We start from the raw sequence: 22,473 nt of genomic DNA on the forward strand, positions 1-22,473 counted from the left end.
AACAACAACAACAATAATAATAAGACACAGTTAGTTGATGGGAGTCGTTATTGTTTCGTTATGAAGTTGGTGGTGCAACAAATTACTATCTTTTTACACAGCAAATGAACTAGAAAAATACCACTTGAAAACAGAAATTCCTGTCATTCATAAGTTCCTTTTCTTGAAGGTGTACGTGTGTTAGTAAACACGGAAAGAATATATATTGTCCGCTGCGTTTGTGATTTTGACCATATCACAGAAACCTAAGGGGCTACTAAATTAGTCTAGTCCTTAAAATGTTGATCAAGCAATTATTAAAAGTTTTTAGAATATCCCACTAGGTAAATGTTTATACTTAAAAGCAAAATTTTAATCCTAGACGAAATGCTATATCAAGACCATGCCCAGCTGATGTCCTGCTCGACAATCTAATTTAGTATTTGAACTTAATAAATTAAGATCTTAACATGTTTAGAAATGTTTGATAATCAAAAATAGATCATCTTAATTAATTAAGTGACGGTCTGAATTGTGTAGTTAAAACTTATTCTAAAAAATAAGTGATATACCATTATCATTTAATATAGAATGCATTCAAATGTTAGTGTTTTAGTATTTACACTTCAATAAATTAATAGATTCAGATTTCAGTTTTATCAAATGCACCTATGTCTTGTTCTTCGATGGTGGTGCACTTCGATTGCTACTGTTCTTATACCTGATTGATGCTAAAAAAAAATGGTTGCCATACGAGTGATCTTCACTTTCTTCATCGACACCCATCCCCATTGATGAGGTGATTTTTGGGTGCGCAAGGCGAGTTGACAACGAGCAGCTGACGATCACCTGTCAAAGTAGAGAATGGCTGGGGTTTAGGCCCCGTCGGTCTAACTCTGATACTAAAGTCAGTTATAGATCAGGAGTTAAAGGATAAACAGTAGTAGTGAATCCCCCTTTTTGTGAGTGGTGAGAGGGGTATTTATAGTAGAGGAATCTATGGTGGAAAATGATGAAGTCTACTCCCTGCATGGCACTAGGAGGGTGGCTGGCGGCTACATTCCTGCCAATCCTAAGTCGTGTAGGCAGCCAAGGTGTTGAGGAGCCGTAGAAATGGGATGGTAGCTCATTGTGCAAACTTTATTAATTTGTAGTCTACTTCAGGCATCATCACTTTGCAAATTCGGTTCATATGTATTTGACATAAAATGGACCCTTTTGAATTTTATGGTTGACAAAGGACATTATGAAACAGATCAAAACTTCGTTATTTAATTCTGGAATAGGAAGAAAAATGGATGGTTTTTATTTTTTTAAATTTTCTTTTGTTAGGGAGACCTCAATTTGTATAGCTACTAATGCCATGTCACAGTCATAAGCACTCAGAATGACTATTTCAATTCATGAGCTGAGAAACCAAAGAATTATTTCAGTTCATGAGCTGAGAAACCAAAGAATAAAGACTTGATTACGAGAACACTGAACCTTGTAAACAGTTTCTGGTGGCAAGATTTTATACACCTCTTTCTATAAGTCTACAGTCCGCTATCGCGATTAGCGAACGAATGTCTAACTCTGTGCTCTGTGTGTGTGTAAACAATCAAAGAATACAGGGGGAAGAAATATGTTTGTACAGAAATAAAAAGAATGAACATAACAAGAAATTGTCGTCTAAGCCACAGCCATTATGACACAGTTTGGTCCTCCAAGACGTATTGGAGCAATGCATAATTGTTGGTGGGCGTTTCATCTTAGTATATGAATCAAGCTCCATCTTGTTAGCCTTATGGATGTGCTACAAATAAGCATAAGTAAGGGATTGGAGGCTTGCAGTTGCCGGCTGATCCTTCAAATGTCTTCTGCAAAAACTTTGAATATGTAATCTCGAAAACGCCTCGAGTATTGTTTAGGATCCACAGCTGATATGGAAGTTGGATCATATTGGATGGACTTGTATGCATGCTCGAGCTTCTTGGAAATGTCATAGTCTTGAAGTATGTCTATGATGCTAAAGAATATTATTACATCATAGTATTCTCCAGTTGGTTCTCCTACTAGCTGAATTTCGCCATCGTTTTTCCTCTCTGTCCTTTCAACCTTGGCAGGCATATTCACTCCCAATCTGATGCTAGCCCACCTGTGGTGACAAAAGATTGTAAATATATTTAGCACTGATGGGTTACCGAGAGATTGATTGTAATCGTAAGAGATTGTAGATGAACAACGGTAATGTTTTTCTTGAATAGGATGACTAATTACCCTGCAGGATCCAGAAGCAGTTGATCCATGTCTGCTCTAGAAAGGCGGGGAAGAGATTCTTCTGCACCACCATTATCTGCTTAATGTGGAGAGACGTTTCTTAGTTGTTTCAAAAGTGATAGCTTCTTTAATTCTTGATAAGGAATTAACCAAGAAAAAGAGGCCAATGACATATAACAGCCAAGAATAATTAATGACTAAAAGATGATGATGGTATATGATGGCACAGGGCTTCAATTGGTAATTACCTGTTGGTGTTACACAACCAGGGGGAGTATGGTCGCAGCTGTTTGTTGCTTCTCTGAAGTGAAGACCAACCAAAAGGCTATAGTCCATTATCCTCTCCTGCTCGAGAAACTCACAGTCCCTGTCAACTTGTCTGCAAGAAGAAGTTTTGTTTTTAACTCCTTGCAAAAGGTGAAGCAGAAAAGGGTAGAGAAATGACCAATTTCTCTTTAGTTTGAGATCTCAATCCTCAGTCTTTGGATGCAAATGAAGATAGAATTCTTATGGATGACTTCGAAATTTGGATGGCTCTGCTTAAGTAATAGAAACAGATTGGAAGTAACAAGGACATAAAATTCTAAAGCAAGATTTACTTACCTTCGAAACTCTTGAAACCAATTCTTCTGCAATCGGAATATGAAGTCAAGATCTAGGTCCTTTAGAGTTGTATTTGCATCAATCTCCGATTCTGGCTTATCAGTAATGCGGCCAAAAGTAGATCCCTTCAAGTCGTATCGTCTGTGAATCGTGTAGTCTGTGCAGAACAGGTTTCCCATGATGATGAAGCGTACCTATATCACTCATTGCATCAAGTACTTGCATTACACTTACTGCACATGAATTCTAGTTCTGTCTTTCGTACCTTCTTTTGTGCTGGTCCATTTAACCTAACACAGTGTAGACCAAAGTATTTGATCACAAGAGTGTTCTCAAATGCTCGAACATGGTTATAGTAGGCATTTAGCATCCTCAGAAGAACCTAAACAGGATACGAAAACTGAGGTCAGTTTTTGGTGAAACCAATGCTGATTTCAGCCGCTTATGTTAAATAATACCTTCACTTCTGCTTTCTTCATTGTCTTTATCATGTAGCGATCATCGTTGGTCAAGTAAAAGAAGCTTCCACTTTTGCCAGGTGAACAAAGTTCACGGAGGGCATCATTTCCACAAATGGATAACATGTAATCCGCTGGATCCACCTTGAATAACAATCTTAGGGTCCTGATGTAAAATATGTCATGAAAAACAACTATACTTCATCTGAGTGCATGGTAAGTTGCTAATATTTTGAACAATGATAATCATAACCTTCAATTGTCTGAAAGCTAGGATAAAACAGTCACAAGACTGACCTGAAAACTTTTGGGCAGTAATCCTTCCATCGGAACTCACACGACGGGTGTGGTGGAGTATTCTTGGATCCCTCTGGAGGAAATCTTGTCCAGTACTTTTCCTTAGGGTCAAAAGCTGATGGTTTCAGATCAAGTGATGGAGGTGGACCAGGTTTCCCTACAGAATGCCTGCGTAACCATTAAAAAATGGTTAATGCTTTATTCTTAGTATGATCTCTACCATCCATCTGTACATAAATTACTCCACCTGATTGATAATCACTAATTTAGACCTTGAATGCTTCTGATTCATGTTCTGGTGGACTTCTTGATTAATTAAGCCAAATGCTTGTCATTTTCTTAATTGTACAGTATTTAAAAGTTTTATTGCAGTTTCCACAGGTTTGCTATTTCCTGTTAAGTTTCCACAGATTTGCTATTTTGTATACTGCAACTAACTTTCACCTTATCATGTATGACTTTAATTAGTTTCCTTCCTGAAAGATGATTCAAAGGGACAAGCTGATCCACAAGAAGGTTCAACAGAGGGTACAAGGCTACAACTTAATGCCTAAAGCACATTAACTGGTGCATTTTAATGTGCCTTTGAAATTTGAAACTCAAGAAATGTTGCATTTATTGTGAGAAATCGTCATTTCTAGAAGAAGACAGGAGCCTGAAACCAAAAGCAGGAAGCAGAATGGTAAAATGTTTAATGAGATGTACTAGAACCTCTACAAGGCGAGTTACCTGATTCCCAATTGCAAATTGAGCATTAACTCATAATTCTTATGCCCTTTAGAGATGGTCTCTCCTTGTTTCTTCACCACCTTTGGTATCCTAATTGGGCTTCCGCGTGTACTGACATCTTCAATCTGTAGACCTGCAAAGCTTTCATCCATCCCATTTCTATCAGAAGTACCAGCAGAACTATGTCTGCCAGCAGCAGCATCAGGTGTCGGAATTCTAGCAAATTCCTTATCTATGCCAGCATCTATTCTCCCATCAACTGACATTCTTCTTGGCCTTGTGCTGGAATCAGATGCCTTTGTAGATCTCCACATAGCTAGCTTCTTATTAGATGGCAAAATTGAAACCTTTTCACTTGGGCACACCTTACAATCTTTCAAATCCACATTATACACTTCTTGAGGATCCCATTCAAGATTTCCATCCAGCAATGTTGATCCTGCTGGATAATAAGTCCCGTTCTGATCCTTTGGATCCTTACTCCAATTACCACTATAAAGACTCCCATCAGGCCATTTGAAAGTTCCGTTTCCCTTAGGTAATCCATCTTCCCAATTACCTTCATACACGTTTCCATTGGTCCAACATAATTTTCCTTTACCACAAATAATTCCATTTTTCCATTCACCAACATAATAATTCCCATTCTTCCATTGATATTTCCCCTGACCTTCCTGCAGCCCGCGACACCATTCTCCTTCGTAACAATCTCCGTTGGCATATTCTTTTATACCACGGCCATGCTTAAAATTCATCATCCAAGAACCCCTATATGTGTCACCATTGGAACTTGAATATGTACCTTCTCCATCCATGAAACCACTCTTGAAATTGCCTTCATACATAGCCCCAGAAGGCCAACTAAACGTACCTTTTCCCATAGTCTTCCCTCTAAACCATTCTCCTACATACATACATCCATCTGTCCACCAATACTTTCCAGTTCCATGAGGAAAATTGTCTGCCCAATACCCCGTGTAGTAGTCGCCATTGGGAAGAAATCTCTCTGCTTGATACACCTCTCCACTTGGATGTTCTTCTTCCTCATAGTCCTCAATCATTTCTTCTTCCACATTTGGGGCTGCTGCATACGTCCCAAAGATGGTATTGGCTCGTTTCTTCGCCACGGCCTGCGTTTTTCTTACTGTTGCCTCCCAAGCCTTCATGATGCCACAGGTCTATATATATTTATCCCTCTCTCTATTTGACACTATTTGATCGTTTAACTATTCTTTTGTACAATGTGGATAAGTTCATCAACATTGATTTCAATATCAATAATCTCCTAGCTTTCAAAACCAATGCAAATCTAGGAACCTGTATTTCATGGAAATCGCAGAAGCAAATTCAATCAGCATTGATTCACCATGCAGAAGCATGCATAATGATTGGAAGTTGGAACGTTCTCCCTGTCTCTCTCTCTCTCTGGCTGTTACTCTATTTCTCTCTGTTTTCTCTCTCTCCTCATTTTTCTGTGAAGAATGTGGAAAGGAGGCAAGCAAGACAAACCACCAAAGTTGCCAAATTTGGTGTACATTTTTGTCTAATCTTAGGTTGTGCTGAGTTGAGAGACAGCAAATCCACAAAGACCCTATGATCATGCTAACGAAAGGAAAGAACTAACATAGGACACCTGTTGATACTATAATGGTCAACATGTGACAGTACAAGTCTGATTGTGCTTAGAGTATCTAAAGTCATTGGACATAGGTCAAATCAAGATCCAGAGAGCAATTAATCTGAAAATACGTTGAATTGGTATTTGACAGCCATTTAAGGGGCATATCTTGCCAATGTTGGTCCAAGGTGCTGTTAATTCTTTTTCTACTTTTGGTCCCCCTATTGGTGGTTTGGAAGGAAGACTTATTCTTCTTTGATAAACCGCTATAACCGCAAACACAAATTTGATGGGAAGGCCATCTGACATTTGGAGGCAATAGCGGATTTAAGGTAATGATCCGTATAATCTATTGGTAAAGCACCTCGACATTGTACTGGAGAGGTAATTTTGGTTAGCGGGCCTTGTTAGAAATTTCATTTTACTATTTTGTTATTTTCTTCCTTCTTTTTTTATTTTTGGATGAATGAGGGACTCTGCACTCCTATAATTGTTATACATCAATTTTGTGTGTGTGTATGTGTGTGTTTTTTCGCAGTTGTTAGGATTACGAGTCGGATCGTAGGAATCAAAATTAACGATCCAGATCATAAGTAGGATCGAAATTTAGCCTTAAATTAGGAACATCGATAGGATTCTGATTTGGACTCTACAATCCTACGATCCTGATGCGATCCTACCATTTTCAAAAAATTAGATAACAATTTTAGTATTTTGGCCATATCTTGAGAAAATTCGAAATTGGGTGCTATTTATTACATTGTAAACTATATTCAAAGGACTTTAAATTCATGAAATAACTCGCCCCAATTCCAAATCTACAAAATTTGATCATCTTTAAATTTGACTCGTATGTTTCACTAGGGTGAATAGATGATTTTTGCTGTAGGTTATCACTTACGGCTATTGTTTGGTGTCTTTATTACAATCAATTAACATGGTTTAACATGTTTTCCAACTTTTCGCAGAGGAAGGGTTGGATTTACTTGTCATGTTGTCACTTTCAATAGCTGCATTCATTCCCCTTTTGGCTTGATGCACTAAAGCAACACCATGTACTAAAGAAAAGTAGAAATCATTGGAAGAAAGGACTTGTTTGGATAAGTCATATCATTAGCATTGTAGCTGATTATAGAACAAATTGACGAAAAGCAAATTTGCAAATAGCAGCTTAAAACATACTTGGCATAGCTCAAAAAGATTAGAAAAAAAATCCAACAACCAATCAATTACATGGGTACATTTACATAGAAGAACTCAACTGGGCTTTGTTCATATCTTGTTGAGTTTTGCAAGAAGAAAAACAGTTGCAGATGTGACCCCAGGAATGAAGATTTCGTTAGGTATTGCTGTTGGAATTAGGCGTTGTTTGAAAAATAGTGCAGTCACTGGAACGCCTAACATGTAGAATAGGGTATCTTTTGCTCCAATGCCAGTGACTCCTGTATCAAGAATTACATCTTGGAGTATCTTCTGAAATTCTTCCTTTGTCAAAGCCTTACCTTTGCCTTGGTGATGCTTCTGAAAGTGATAACAGATGAATAAAAATGTTAAAGTTAGGCTTTTCTTTTCTTATGAAACTTCAAGAAATTAAGTTACCCTTTACATCACATATTTTGAAGTGATGATTTAATTTGGAATTGCAGTATAATTTTCCTTTACTATTTAACAGCAAACTTTAATTGAAACCCCTTTTTTTTCCTCAAAAGTTGGGACAGCAAAATTATTTGATATGGGACAACCAATTTTTCAGTTTCTTGCTGCTTTCATTGGCTATTAGGTTCGTTTAATACAAAGTCCTTGGTATTTTTTTTTTTTATCTACCAAAATTTTGTAGCAAATCTAAATTTTCGAAACTGGAAAATTAGCATGGAGAGATATTGGAAATAGACAGTTTCCCTCTTAATGATCAGAAAATACACCTTGCACCTCAAAAAAGTGATGTTCTTGCACATCATACACCACATTCTACTATTACAACATGAAGAAAATGTTCAATTGGTCTAAATAATCATCTTAGAGCTCGATTAAATACTGTAATGAGATCAATAAATTATCAAATTTTACACTAATTAAAATCAGCATCAGACTGAAATATGATACATTGACATATTAGGAAAAATTTGGAATGATAAACTTACTTCATATGCTTGCTGAAGGGTTGATGCCTTTGGCACCCGAAATTGTGTGCTGCCCAACTTTTTGTTGATTTCTCTGCCAAGGACCAAAGAACATGAATCAACAAAATTTATCTTTATCCTAATTTCTTTATTTTACGTACAAAAAGGAAATTTTAAAAATTCTAGTGCTCTTTAAATTAGAAAAGAAATTTAAAAAAAAAAAGAGAAAAATAAAAAAATTTTGAATACTCGACAGTCAAGCACACTGCATGGTAGAAGTCAGCCCTGCTCCAATTCTCAGTGTCCACAGAGAATTTGTCGTAACATTCTTGTATTACAGGAACCATGTCTTTGTCCTTTTTCTCATCACCTCCTGCATCAAAATGAGTTAAAGAAGATAGTATTAGCTCCACAATAGCCCAAATAAAGGGGAAAAAGATGCAAAATTATGTGATAATGAGGGATCAAGAGAAAGATAAGAGAACCAAATTTCTTGAGAACTTGGCCCATGTCTGGAGGAGTTAAGTTAGCTAGGAAGAAATCAAGGGTTTTGGTTGACAATTGTAGAATGTGGAGGATTTAAATGTCTTGTGAGGCATAGATTAATGAAACTTGGAAGTGAGGGATGAGAATATTAGATTCCTTGAAGGTCAAGGAGAAGTTACTTTTGGTTGCTTCATGTTATTGCCTAGACTTATCCCAAAAACAAATATTCAGACTCTGGGGAGATTTATATGAACGGCTAAGGAAGGCATAATTAATGATTCTATCGAATGATAGACCACTAATTAATGTTATGTCCACAAACAAAAAATCAGTCATCATACAAAATGATAAGAGGAGCTATTAATAGCGAAAATTGACTAAATGTGAGCGGTTAATTGGTACCCCAATTCGCGTCCCTCTAGTCCAAATCATTGACGTGCTATAAGACTATAATTGGTTCGAAAATGAAGGAAATTCTTGTCATTATGAGAGTAGAGAAAAATAATTTCGAAAATTCAATAGTTGTTGCCTATACAAAGTGGTAGTTTATGTATTTGGGTGATGTTTTTATAGTAAACAATCCAAAAAAAAAAAAAAAAAATCTACAATTGTTAATGCAATTGATAATTGGATTGGAGTGAATCAGATTTGAGAGTTTAGAGTATAAATGTCCAAAATTGAAATTCGGAGTGTTAAAGTGAGAATCAGGTACAATTTAGAAGAAGCAAAGTAAAATTCATCGTTTTCTTTTTTTTTTTTTTTTTAATAAAAAGAAGGAAAGTCCAAATAATCATGCTTTGAGCCAAAACAATCTTTCTCAAATTTAAGAACACTAACAAAACCCAAAATAAATTTAAATTGATAAAGCAAAAACACCCCTTCTACCTAACCCTCTCCGCTTTGTGATTTAATTAATTAATTGCTGCAAATCTTAATTTTCAATCTCGTAGCTTTATGACATAATGAGAGATGTTTTACGCTTCCCTAGGAGGTCTGCCGCAATATTTACATCCTGGGGAAATAATTTTACATTTTTTTTGTAGTAAGTGAGAGATATTAAATCTATATTTTTTGCTTATAATTTCTCTCACCTTATCAACTAACCTGACCCTCCCGCAAAATAATGATATTTTCTGCAGTAATTCTTGATGGGAAAAACTTTAATTAGTAGCATATGAAAATTTTCACTTGGTCTGAAGATATGGTTTCATATTCCACGCCTTCTCATCATTCCATTGTGATGAAAGGAGGACTTTAGCTAGTTGTACAAAATATAATTTCCATTAAATCTGGAAAGAAAATCAAATAAAAAATTTATTAAAGTTCTATTCATCAATTAAAAATATCAAAATACACAATAGGTCATGATTCTTAAGACTACAAGCCTAAGAATTATATACATCATCTACTAATATCCTGACTCGTGTTATGACTTGGACAAGGAATCCCTCGATAATTGTTGCGAGGCTCAACACGGCAAAGAAAATTCATTCAGGGCAGCTTCATTATCCTTGAATCCTAATCCAATCACAAATTGGTGAGTTCTATAGTTCGAAATCGACTTGGAAACCAGCTGATGTACAAACGCGAGTTTTCTTGGTGTCTTTTTCTTCTAAGAAGTGGATTTACATAGGTGACTCCTTTGGTCCCAGTACTAAGTGTCAAAGCTCAAATTTTGAAGCTACAATAATTTTTTATTTTTAGGGTTCATAAAACTTTGGTCCCCTTGAAAGTGGCACTTTACCCATTTGAGTAGGGGTGTGAATTTCTAACACGACACGATAACATAACACTCGAACATGACCTGGAATTAGCAGGTATTAACATGACTTGAAATCAAGTGGATCATTGTTAGGTCAACCTATTAATAATATAACGAAAAAGGAGTTGGGATGGGCCAACCTACAGGTTGACATGTTAACTTGGTAAAAAATAGTTTTTTTAGAATATTATAAACTAGGCAATTCTTAAAAACTAAAAACCTACAAATCAAACTAATAAATTATCAACGTAATGCAAGACGACTCATTAATCTTCCTCCAACTCATTTATCTAATTGTCTTCCTCTAAATTCAAAACCCTACACCCCTACCGCCATACTTCTTTTCTTAAAACCCATTCCCTAAATCACAAGTTTGGACTTGCAAGTATATTGTTTGAGTAGGTATTGATCTTTCTTTACATCAGGCATGTGCAGTATATTGGTCAAAAGTTAAAGAAAAAATTCAAAAAATAATTTGACTGGGATTTAGTTGAAATTTGTTTAACATAATTATGAATTCTATCGTGAATATTTATATCCATACCAAATAGTAGATGTATTGCGTTTGGAGTTGGAGTTGTACTAATATTTTTGAAGTTTAAACTTTGGCTTAATACTAGGTTACATGGTGACAATAATAGAATTTCGTTTTCCTTGGTTCCAAAGTGGAGACAACTGATATGTCTATTTTTGTCAAGTAATATGCTTATTTTCTTTCGACAAGAACAATTGATATTTAGTTGAATGCCAGATTTTGTATTCTTATGTATTCTCATACTATGTTGACCAAACGTATTTTTCCTAAAAACTTTTAATTTCTTTTGACATTAATTTGTCAGTGAATCTTAAGTAAAAATTTCATCTTTGTATAAAAAAATGAAATTACTAAGAGTATTTAACTCCAATTTACAAAGCTAATGTTATAATCTATAATCAAACAATTGATGTTCTATGAATTTTCTTCCTTCTCTTGATTCTTATTTCATTCAGTATTGATAAAATATTCATTTTATTGTAGGATAAAGATGGCCTAGATGGTAAGCTATATCCATTATGCTAAGGTATATCGTTTTAAAAGTAGAAATAGGACTGGAAACATGAAACATCATCTTATTGTTTGTCCTAAATCAAACACGAAAGACATTAGACAAGCACGTTATTGACACAAAGCATGGCTCTCTCAAAAATCCTAAACTTAACAGGAGAAGTTTAGAGAGTTATTATTCATTTCTTTTCTGCATGATATGCCTTTCTTATTTGTTGAATATGAGGGGATTAAGGAGATTTTTGAGTACTTAAATCCAAAGGTGAAGCATATCACTAGGAATCCTGCCAAAATGGATATCCCAAAAATGCATGTAAAACAAAATTTGTCTAAGAAGGTGAAAGTTATATCATTTGATTGCTAAAACAGAATTTGTTTTACTTGTGATTTGTGGATGTCGATTGCTATTGATGGCTATACTTCTCTTACAGTCCATTTCATTGACAATGATTAGAGCTTATAAAAAGAAGGGATAATTTCAGAAACCTCCCTATGTTTCTGATAATTTCAAACAGCTCTTCTCATGTTTTGAAAATAACACATACCTCCTCTAGAACATAAGTTTGGGTTTCACATTGATGAGGTAAGACCAAAAAGTATATGAATGCCCAAAATTGCCCTCATCTAATTTTCAGAATATGAATAGTCATTAAAAATTTTTAAAAATAAAAAATACACTTGTATACTACAAAATTATGAGTTTTATTACTTAGCCAATGTCCTGATATTTTCCATTCCATGGTTTCCTACGTCCACCCAAATTTTCAAACTCTTATCACTTCTTCTTTTTTCAAACAAACTCTTTATTTTAGATGACAAAATCCACTTTCATAATTCTTACCTTTGTAATCTTTACTTCTCTATAGGTTTCTTCCATATATTGCCTACCAAACTGTTAGTCATAAAACTCACAATCCTTACTTTTTTCCTACTCAAACAGCCAAGTCCCTCAATTGCCAAAATTCTTCATTTTTTGTGTGATAGAAGGTTACAATTTGATAGGCTTGGGTAAAATAGTTTGGTCACAATATGTGGTCTGGTCAAGAAGAATTGTTTTCTCTTTTTTTTTTGTTACTTTTTTATCAATGACTTGTCTTTGAAAAAATCATGAAGGTTATTATAGTCATTGTTTATCATCAAGGGAGGTAAATGTAATATTGAAAACCTCAAGAGAGCTCAATGAAATTATTACAAACCTCAGGGGAGGTTTCTGAAATTATCCCTAAAAAGAATTTTGAATTTTTCTTATATTCCCCCATCACGCCCTCTGGTAGTGTTTAAGCTGAGAAGATATTTAAATTGTTATATTATCTAACTAGCAAATATTATTATCTACCATTATTCCGTATTTGGTCCTAACCTACTAATAAAAAGTATTATAACTTATCGTACTATAAACTTTACTTTTCAAATTCCAACCCCTTGTTTTTAATTTGATGGTGGGAAGAAACTCAGAATTTTTGTTTTATTTTTACATTTTGGAATCGGTCCCTCAAAAAAAAAAAAAACAATTAACAATGCCCAATTTACGACATATGGTAATCGAATGTTGGTCTTACAGAATAAAATCGATAAAATCAATAAATTTTTTAAACCGAATTTCCAATGATCGGTTGATGAATACCCTAATTTATAAATTTTACAATAGCACTTCTTTCTTTTCTTTTTTTTTTTTTAAAAAAAAAGACAAAACAAAACATAAAGTCTCCCCGGCCTTCATCGTAACTGCGAGGGTCGTCTACAATGTTCAGCCAGAACACGCAGCAGGCTTAGGTCGTCCTACATTAGACACATAGACTTAGGTGGCAGTGGCACCCAGCAGGCTGCAAGATCAGCGTCGAACGCGCTTATCTTCAAAGTTCAAACCAAACCAAACCAGTCTTGCGCCCGCCCCGTGCAGATAATAACAATCATTCAGTCAGATTTACACATTGCAACTCTGTCATCTCTGTCCTTTTTCCTTGCTTTGTCAGCATCTCAATCTCTTTCAACCTTGACGTAGTTGTGGTTTTGTCGTCATAACGATAAATAATGTTCCAATTTCAGCCATCCACATGTTCCTCGTTAATTTTGGGTTAGACAAATACAAGTCAGAGAAAGCATCGTATAAGGCGTCGGTTTCTTGTCATTCAAACATCTGATCTCTCGCGTATATTCTGGACGTTTAAACAAAAGCAAGCATTTATAGGAAAAGGGTCTGGGGATTTTGGTGTCGGGTTGAGGAGTTAAAGCGTATTTGGAGGAGTAGCTATGACGAAATGGGCGAAAGAAGAAGTGGTTTTCTTCGAAAGTGGGGAAGAGGATGGGGATGTAGAAGAGGGGATGGAATCAGAAGAAGAAGAAGAAGAAGGAGACAAAAGTGTTGCTGATGTTGATAATGAAAGTGGACGTCGTAGTTTTTCGCCTTCTTCTTCGTTCATTTCTCAACAATGGCCTCAGAGTTGCAAGTAAGTTTGTAATTTATGCGAATACGGCTTCGTACAGAAGCTCTGTTTCTTTTGTGCAATAGCAATTCGAACCTGAGGATTCATGGTAGAATTGATCAATTTGAAGCCTGATTACCTGATTTAGATTTACAACTAGTGGGCATGCGTAAAGTTTTGCTTTGGTACCAGGGAAAGTGGAGGAGTGGGATTTGCTCCCAACCAATCTGGTATTCCATGGGTGCTTGCATGAACTTTCTGCGTTTAGTCTATTGGGATTGAGTTATTTGCTGATTGGATGTTCTTATAACTTCAGTATTTGCCAAAATCAGTCCATGGTTGAGTTCTATGGGCGTTTTAGTTCCAAGAAGATGGCATTTTCCATGTTTTAGTACTCAAATTTGTGAGGTTATACTCTATAAGGTGCTCTGTTTTGCTTTTGAATCTTGATATATGCTTTTAAACATTTTTTTTTATGACTCAAAATGGATTTTAGTGACGATCACATAAATTTGATATGTTCTGCAAAGTTGATGGATGTACTTTAATTTTTCCGTATTATTCCAGAGAAACAACGGATTTCTACTCAATTGCAGCATCGCCAAATTTCGGAAATCTTCGGGGCATATCTGGTGCATTTTATCCTGACGGCAGCAGTCAGAATAGCTTGGACATTAGTGGGAAGACACCTTTGCTTTCCGAGTACAAGAACATAAATCAGAAAGGAGAAGTAGATAGGATATCTGCAAGGCAGTCCTCTTGGCTGGAAAAGAGTTCTGTTTACCGACAATTGACTGGAGAACTTCCTATTGGTCAGGGATGTAACTTAACACAAACTATATTCAATGGTAGGCATTTCCTTCATATCCTTTACAAGAATGACTGGCGTTTGTTTAAAGTATTCATACACCTGTGGTTCGTTTGATTATCTATCTATGGAATTCCCAAAAGTAGATTAAAATTCAGTAACAACTTTATTTGTGAATGTGTTTTTCTTGTTTCTGCTACTCTTTGACATTCAGTCTTTCGTTTTTCTGGAATTTACCTGTATGTTTTGAAAAGAAATTACAGTTTCTCTTACTGAGGCTATGGACAAACACCATAAACATGTAAAGGGGGTGGAACAAATTCATTGGGGCTTGTGTACTTGCTCATTTTAAGAGTGCAAAGCTGATACCTTACCATACATGGAGACAATAGAACGTAGTGGTATGAGCATGATTGTATGAGTGTGTTTGTTGGGATGAGAGGCAATGAGGACTGAAAATATTTGTTGTTTTTCTTGCGGAATTTATCTTGTTAATAACAGCCTATATTGTCTTGCAATGAAACAGGGATAAATGTTATGGCTGGAGCTGCACTTCTTTCTACACCTTATACTGTTAGAGAAGGTGGCTGGGCAAGTTTGTTTGTGCTTATTCTCTTTGCATGTGTCTGTTGCTATACTGCTGAACTTATGAGACACTGCTTTGAAAGCAAAGAAGGCATCTTAACCTTTCCAGACATGGGAGAGGCAGCATTTGGGAGATTTGGACGGATTTTTGTTTCTGTAAGTTTTTCTAAACTTGAACTCTAGCAGATTTCATGCTTAATAATGACTGAGTGGTTTGATGTAGGAAACTTTAATTCTGTCATCAACAATTCATTGCAGTGGCATGGCTTTCTTTTTAATCTTCTTATGCTTGCCAACAAGATAGATGCCATATTTATGTAGCATCATCAGCAATTAACCAACCACACAGACTTCAGTAAAAATTATAAATGTGGGGCTAGTTCTGCAACTCTAGTTCTGATAAACTTATATACTAATTCCCACAAAGACACTGTTATGGCACTTAAACCTTTCTTGCTAGCAAGCTAATTCTGATGCTGCCACCCTCCTGTTTCAATTAAACGGAAACAAGTAGGTGGAAAATGTAATACAGTGAATGCATGGTAGCTAAGCAATTAATTTGAAGTTTCACTGATTGCTTTCTTCGGTTTTGGTGCAGATCATCTTGTATGCGGAATTATATGTACGCAAAGCACTTGCCTTACGTGTTTATATATCCCTTTGCAAGTTTATCCTATCACGGGTTTCTAACACATATTCATTGGAGTGCAGACAACATGCGTGGAGTTTATAATTCTAGAAGGAGATAACCTGTCCAGATTATTCCCTCGTGCATCTATGGATTTTTCTGGTTTTCAACTGGATTCCACGCATTTGTTTGGAGTTTTAACAGCTCTTGTCATTCTACCCACTCTTTGGCTAAAAGATCTACGCTTGATCTCTTATCTTTCAGGTCTTTGTGTTGCTCTGCTATTGTTTCTTATTAAGGTTTTGTTGTTTGAAAAGTGGGCTGATAATTTCTGCTTAATGTGAATGTTGACTGTGATTTTTGCAGCTGGAGGGGTCATTTCAAATGTAATCGTAGTTTTGTGCCTATTTATTCTTGGCACAGTAGATCATGTTGGATTTCAACATAATGGTCCATTAGTGAACTGGAGCGGTATTCCTTTTGCTATTGGGGTCTATGGGTTCTGCTATTCAGGGCACTCTGTTTTCCCAAACATCTACCAATCAATGGCTGATAAAACCAAATTTACTAAAGCAGTGGTCATAAGGTAAAAAGCACTTATCTTGTGGAAGTTTCCACATAAGCACACTTGTCAGGTTAACTATATTTGACGGGCTTTGAATTGCAAATGTCACCTTGCTTGTGCAGTTTCATGCTATGTGTTTTACTATATGGTGGTTCTGCAATCATGGGATTTCTTATGTTTGGTCAAAGCACAAAATCTCAGATTACTCTGAATTTGCCAAAACATGCAGTTGGTTCGAAAATTGCATTGTGGACGACAGTGAGTAAAATCTGAAATATCTGTCTACATCTCTCTGTACAATTATACATTTTGTTGGTTGCCCAACTTCAACGCAATGTTAATCATCTGGTTCTTTTCACTTTGTACAGGTTGTCACCCCACTCACTAAATATCCTTTGCTATAAGTTTTTGTTGTTGATAATATAAGCAATTTGTATGTTATGTTATCGTATGTTCTCGAGAACTGCTCTGATAAATTCCTTAATGCTCTGCTTAAATATGCCCTGTTGATGAATCCCTTGGCTAGAAGTATAGAAGAGTTGCTTCCTGCTAGGTTCTCTGATAATCTCTGGTGCTTCATTTCTGTAAGGACAGCACTTGTCCTATCTTCTCTCTGTGTTGCATTCGTTCTTCCTTTCTTTGGTAAGTAGTGCTTGTCTTATTTTTGTTCCTTTTGGGGCTTGACTTTCTTTAAACGTGAGAATGGGTTGGTGAGGCTATAATTCTGGTTTGAACATTGTTTAAGCAAGTTCATCACTCTTTAATATCTGCAAGGAATCCTAATGGACTCTTATCATAAATTGGCCTACTACATCCTCGTCTAATTTTCTTAATGATGCAAAGTTAAGTTGGTTGATGTCAACCAGAAAATATTTTGTCAACAGAAATCTTTGTTTAGTGACATAACTAATAGGTCCCCAAGATGAAACTACCAATTAGAGTTTCTAAATCTGTGACATGATTGTTTGCTATTCGAGAGATTATTCTGCTGTCGATGACACAACCACCAGATCAACTCAAGTGTGTATTCTCTCTCTGTTGTAGGTCTGGTGATGGCTCTAGTTGGTTCGCTCTTTAGCATTCTTATGGTAAGTCCAGTACACCTTTGTAAGCAGGAACTTAATGTTATTTGTAGAATGCCAAGTTTTCTTATGGGAGTGCTGGTCATTCACTAGCTTTATGTATTCATTAGGCATGTAAAGCTTCGTGGGAAATTATGTCAGTATTGTAAAGCACCTCACCTATATGGCTGTTCCACTTGTAACTGTTACTCAATTTTTGTCTGTAATTAGAGACTCACTAATCACTATTGGTTTAATTCTAATTTTCACCTCTTCCCATAGGCTGGAAAAGTTGTTCTTGAAGTGCCATGTATGTTGGGATGTGGAATCATACAGAGAGCTGTTTGTATTGCTTTTTCGTGTTCTAAACCAAGCTAGGTATCTTTTCAGGGTAACTGGTTACTTGCATAATTAAAGAGTTTAAAAAAAAAATAAGAGGAGAATGGCAGAAAAGGAGTTTACATTCCACTCCCACACTTCACACCTCAAAATGTTGATTCTTTTTCAATTGCTTTGACTTCTCATGTTTCTCTTTTTTTTTTTTGGCAAAAAATATTATATGCTTCAATTGTTCTGTCATTTGCTGTTACTTGTCTATATAACACATGCCACTTGATCCAGGCAATTGTAATGCCAGCACTATGCTTTGTGAAAATATTGGGGAAAAAGGCAAACAGAACTCAGGTATGAGCAAGTCCTTGCACTATTTTGCTGTTGTAACATATATGAACTGCTTCTCTGTCTATCTGGTCCTTTTTCTCTGTACAAGGTGCAAGATGTAGAACAAAATGTTGGGAGGGTTATAGACAAAACTTAGATTTTCGCCAAGATTCAGGAATCTGGATAAATTTTGTAGTCAAAACATATGTGATGAACATCTTTTTGGCAGGAAAAATTTCTTTAAGGATAAGTTTCTGAACTGTAGTAGATATGCAATATAACCACAACCTGAAGTATAACCACATGCTAAGCTAGCGATAATGGAAAGCATAGTCATTTGGGAAACCGAACAAGTTTTTGTTAACTAGTCAAGATAGCAGAAGCATGCCCCAAGTGTTTCTTGTGTTTTATGTTACCTTTATCTTGTGTTGAATATAATTGCATCTTTTCACTTGATTACATGTGGCTTTTACTTCCAGGTTGTGCTCAGTATTGCTATTGTTGCACTGGGATTGGTGAGTGCATGCGTGGGGACTTATAATTCAGTATCAAATCTTGTCAAGAAATACTAAATTTCTGTAACATGAGAATTCATATTGTTGCCTTGCTCTGTAAGGACATGCACTTGAAGTCCCTGAGGCTATTTTTTTTGTAGTAGATCTAATCTCATCAAGGTGTATTTGCACCAAAAAGGAGGAGGTTTTTTAAGTCACAGTTGTGTATCCTTCTAATTAAATTCTCCTTATTGTCATATGTAATAACAGGAACTGCAATTAGACAGTAATCTTTCCAATAGCTGCTGCATTTCTTCTTTTCAAGATATGGTACATTCTCCCTTAGCATGTCCAAAATTAAAGATATCACATGGTAAATTCTATTTTCTGATTGGATGGCTTGCTTTATGAGAAAATGAAGAACAGATCTCAAGAAGATGAAATTTCTGACTTGGGCACCTTAAACCAATAATCAGTCATGCCCATATAAATCCCATCCTTTTAAAAGAAGAAAGTGCATTGATTATTGAGCATGTTGACGTTAGAAAAATCCCAAATCCACTGGAACTAGGGGTGGGTAAAAAAATTCGAAAATTCGAAAATTCGAGAAACCTGATCCGATTCGCACCGAAAAATAGGATATCCGATCCGATTTTTATCAATGGATCAGATAGGGTCGGGTATCCTAAACATTCAGATACAGATACGGATCATAGAAATAAAAATTCGCGGGTACCCGACCCGGGGTATAATATATAAATATTAAAAATATAAGGGTAATTGTGTAATATCTTAAAGTTATTAACCCTAAGGTCAATTGGAAAATTTGGAATGGTCATCCATTCAGATCAGCAGCCGACACTTTACTTTCTCCTTCTCTTTCTCGAAAACTCCCTTTCTCCATCTCTTCAATTTTGTCAAGTTGAACTCAAGCCTGCAAGCCTCCTCAAGCAGACGATTCAACAGAGACTTTGGATTTCGATTTCTGCAAGCCTCAAGCAGACTGTTCAACAGATTTCTCAAGCCTCAAGCAGAAGTTCTACACCGACCTTCATCTGCAGGTTTGTTTTTTTGTTTTTTTTAGAATGCCGACCTTCAGTGAAAACTTTGATTTGTTGAGTAGTCTTAGTGCTTGAATGCTGCATCTTGCAAATTGTGATGGCTAGGAGCCTAGGATAGATAGTCCAGAAAATAATAATGTAAACGTAATTTAAGACCTGCTATAGTACTAATCATCCTAATTCAGCCAACATGGCAAAAACTGGGAAAAAAAGAGAACGAAAAAGCAAGTTCCTGTTCCATGAATTAAATAATTAAGCAAAGTGAAAAAAAAAAAGAAAAAAGTTACCTCGTAATGATCCACAAGTTCTTGGAAATAAGAGTAAACCTGATTACACGTATCATCAGTCCAAACGAACTCATCAGTAGGATCAAGAATAAGAGTAAGTTTGTCCATCTGTGTTTGATCAAATTCACTAGTTTCAGGGTCAAAATAAGCTGCATAGATCCTAACGTGTCTTGTTGCAGAGCTAATTTTTTTTCAGGTTTGACAGAGGACCATTCTATTATTAATATTGAAGATTGATGATTCTTGAAGATTGTGCTCCTTAATGTGTTGTAGAAGGATGAGGTTGATAAAACATTTTAGGGATTGTAATTTTTCTTAAAATTTTATTGTATTTGTTGACATTCAAGTTGTTGACACAAGTCTGAACTATTGAGAATTGAATATGATATTGTCTTTGTCTAGTTTGAAACGAATGCTGCTATTGTCTTTGTTTTGGCTAGATTAATCACGTACGGCAGGTTCATATACAAGAATTTGCATTCTTTAAATAGGGGCGGGTACCCTATGACCTGCCCCTATTTTTTCGGATTAGAGTCAAAAAAATAGCGACCCGATATGTTAGGGTCGGGTCAGCCAATTGTCGTTCGGGGGCGGGTATCCGACCCGTGCCCACCCCTAACTGGAACGAGTTAACCACATCAACAGTCTAAAATGTAGGAATAATTGTCATTTTCATGAGATCTTAGTGATTGGGGAAGCTGATGAGAGAAACTGACTTATCCTTGATAAAACCATACCCAAAATCTTTGTCGTTTAATGTTATTACACCATCATTGCTTCATAATTATTCTAATTACTCACAACCTGCCTTATGTAAACATGTCTCTGGATGAGTTTGTCTTGAAAAAGATCTGTGCTCTTATCAATTTTTTTCCATGTGTTTTTAAACATGGATATTTTAAATAGAGCTATAAAACGAATGAATGGCTCTTGAGATCAGTTTAGCTCAGATCGTATAAGTTCGAGTTGGGCTCGTTTGTTTAATTAAATGAGTCGAATTCAAATATCAAATTAAGCTCGTTTTCAAAAAGAGCCAAGTCAAATTTGGCTCACGAATGGTTCATTTCAGTTCGTTTAGGCTCGTTGGTATATTTATTTAAGCTAGTATTACTAATTTTTCTTAGTAATTATGTAGATTTTCCTTGTCTTGATTATTTAGGAATTTATTTTTTTTAAATATTGGGAATCTTCTTATATTTAGTGAATTTTTTTATTACGCAAATTAAATTAGTTATATTTTTTTGAATTGCAAAGCTATATAAGATATTCAAACATATTTAAGTTTTTTTTTTTTTTAAGTTCAAGCCCAATTCAAACTCGGCTGGTTTATGTCATATGAGTCGAGTTCGAGCTTGGGATAATTTTAATAAGCTGAACTCGAACACAAATTTTGGCTCGTTACATAAACGAGTCGAGTTGAGCTCAGCTCACTAACTATGAGTGGAGCTTAAACATCAAAAGTTCGACTTAATTCGACTCGTTTAGAATACTAATTTCAAATAACTTTTCGGAAAAAAAATATACTTTCGGTTGTCAGCGTATGGGATTTGGAGCAGCTTGGCACCTGTAATTTTTCTGATTCTTTGTTTTCCTTGTAATTTTTGTTCCTTATTCCCCCTTAATTTGTAAGGCAACATAATTGGTCACTCTTATGATGACTATAGTTACTCGTAGTTCAATGAGATGCAATTGCATTAACTTTATGTTAATTAGTAATTACATTCTTGTTATGTGAATATTAATGTTGTCTGTTTTGATTTGTCGGACTAAAGAAACTTGTTTAATTTTGACCCTATCCAGAAGTTATCATGGCTCTACCACTGTCTTGTCCATTGCCAAAATATTCACTACAAACATAGTAGTACAGCAATAAGAAGAATGCCCAATTATTATAATTGAGAAAGTGAGAATATATTATTGATTTTTACAATCGGCAATATCTTCTGTTCCCAGTTTTCCGAACAGAGTTTGAAGACAGATCTAATAATTGTGAAAGATATATAAAAGTGCAATATTTGTCACCATTCCCACTGGGTATTAATCTAGAAAGTATACTGTAAACTCCACAAGCTTTCGTCAAAACATGCTAAAAGTATTCTACAATAGAAGAGTTTTACATGAACGATTTTTTGGACAAGCAAACCGATGAATAAAATCTAAAGCACTGTTTGATAATGCAGTCGAGCATTTAAACTTAGTTCAACACTTAAAATTAATGGATTTAGATAATATATTTAGACCGTTTGATAACAAAAAACTTAAACATCTAAATTAATTAAGTAGTACTGAATTCTCTAAATAAAACTTGTTTCTAAAATTAAGTGACAAGTTATTCACTTATCACTGAATGTGATATACATTCAAATGTATTAGATTTAATACTTAATAATTCAATAACTTAATGAATTCAAATTTCAAATTTCAGATTTCAATTTTTAAATTTTTAGATTTTAAATTTTAATTTTATCAAAGGTATCCTAAGTTACAATTCTAACTATGTTGCCAGGAAGCAAACAGTCCTTCTGAATGATTTGAGTACGAGTTA

The 22,473-nt window shown here is 35.4% G+C and overlaps 3 protein-coding genes across 9 annotated transcripts; 1 reads left to right on the plus strand and 2 right to left on the minus strand.

Annotated features, from left to right (window-relative positions):
• Positions 1-1,465: 1,465 nt before the first annotated feature.
• LOC113692454 (phosphatidylinositol 4-phosphate 5-kinase 4-like) lies at positions 1,466-5,530 on the minus strand. 7 transcript variants are annotated; one of them, XM_072051660.1, is made up of 8 exons: positions 4,326-5,530; positions 3,597-3,764; positions 3,300-3,465; positions 3,107-3,223; positions 2,842-3,035; positions 2,505-2,617; positions 2,239-2,317; positions 1,466-2,116 (listed from the first exon to the last, which is right to left on the minus strand). In XM_072051660.1, the coding sequence occupies exons 1-8, from the start codon at positions 5,489-5,491 to the stop codon at positions 1,828-1,830; spliced, it is 2,292 nt and encodes a 763-aa protein (XP_071907761.1). In that variant the 5' UTR covers positions 5,492-5,530; the 3' UTR covers positions 1,466-1,827. The 7 variants fall into 7 exon arrangements, with proteins under 7 accessions (XP_071907761.1, XP_027066664.2, XP_027066663.2 ...); XM_027210863.2 differs by having other exon boundaries at positions 2,239-2,299; positions 2,487-2,617; XM_027210862.2 differs by having other exon boundaries at positions 1,466-2,107; positions 2,239-2,314; positions 2,487-2,617.
• A 1,614-nt stretch (positions 5,531-7,144) lies between these two features.
• On the minus strand, positions 7,145-8,690 carry LOC113694210 (uncharacterized). The gene is made up of 4 exons (XM_027213072.2): positions 8,549-8,690; positions 8,313-8,436; positions 8,085-8,157; positions 7,145-7,464 (listed from the first exon to the last, which is right to left on the minus strand). Exons 1-4 carry the CDS (start codon positions 8,571-8,573, stop codon positions 7,216-7,218), a joined length of 471 nt encoding a protein of 156 aa, XP_027068873.1. The 5' UTR covers positions 8,574-8,690; the 3' UTR covers positions 7,145-7,215.
• A 4,529-nt stretch (positions 8,691-13,219) lies between these two features.
• LOC113694269 (amino acid transporter AVT1A-like) lies at positions 13,220-18,881 on the plus strand. Its single transcript, XM_072053272.1, has 11 exons — positions 13,220-13,803; positions 14,347-14,627; positions 15,114-15,328; positions 15,771-15,794; positions 15,884-16,064; positions 16,167-16,386; positions 16,488-16,627; positions 16,846-17,007; positions 17,410-17,453; positions 18,048-18,110; positions 18,566-18,881. The coding sequence occupies exons 1-11, from the start codon at positions 13,607-13,609 to the stop codon at positions 18,656-18,658; spliced, it is 1,620 nt and encodes a 539-aa protein (XP_071909373.1). The 5' UTR covers positions 13,220-13,606; the 3' UTR covers positions 18,659-18,881.
• The last annotated feature ends 3,592 nt before the right edge of the window (positions 18,882-22,473 follow it).

The sequence above is a fragment of the Coffea arabica genome, chromosome 6c, assembly GCF_036785885.1.
Source record: "Coffea arabica cultivar ET-39 chromosome 6c, Coffea Arabica ET-39 HiFi, whole genome shotgun sequence".
In the NCBI taxonomy this organism is placed as follows: Eukaryota; Viridiplantae; Streptophyta; class Magnoliopsida; order Gentianales; family Rubiaceae; genus Coffea; species Coffea arabica.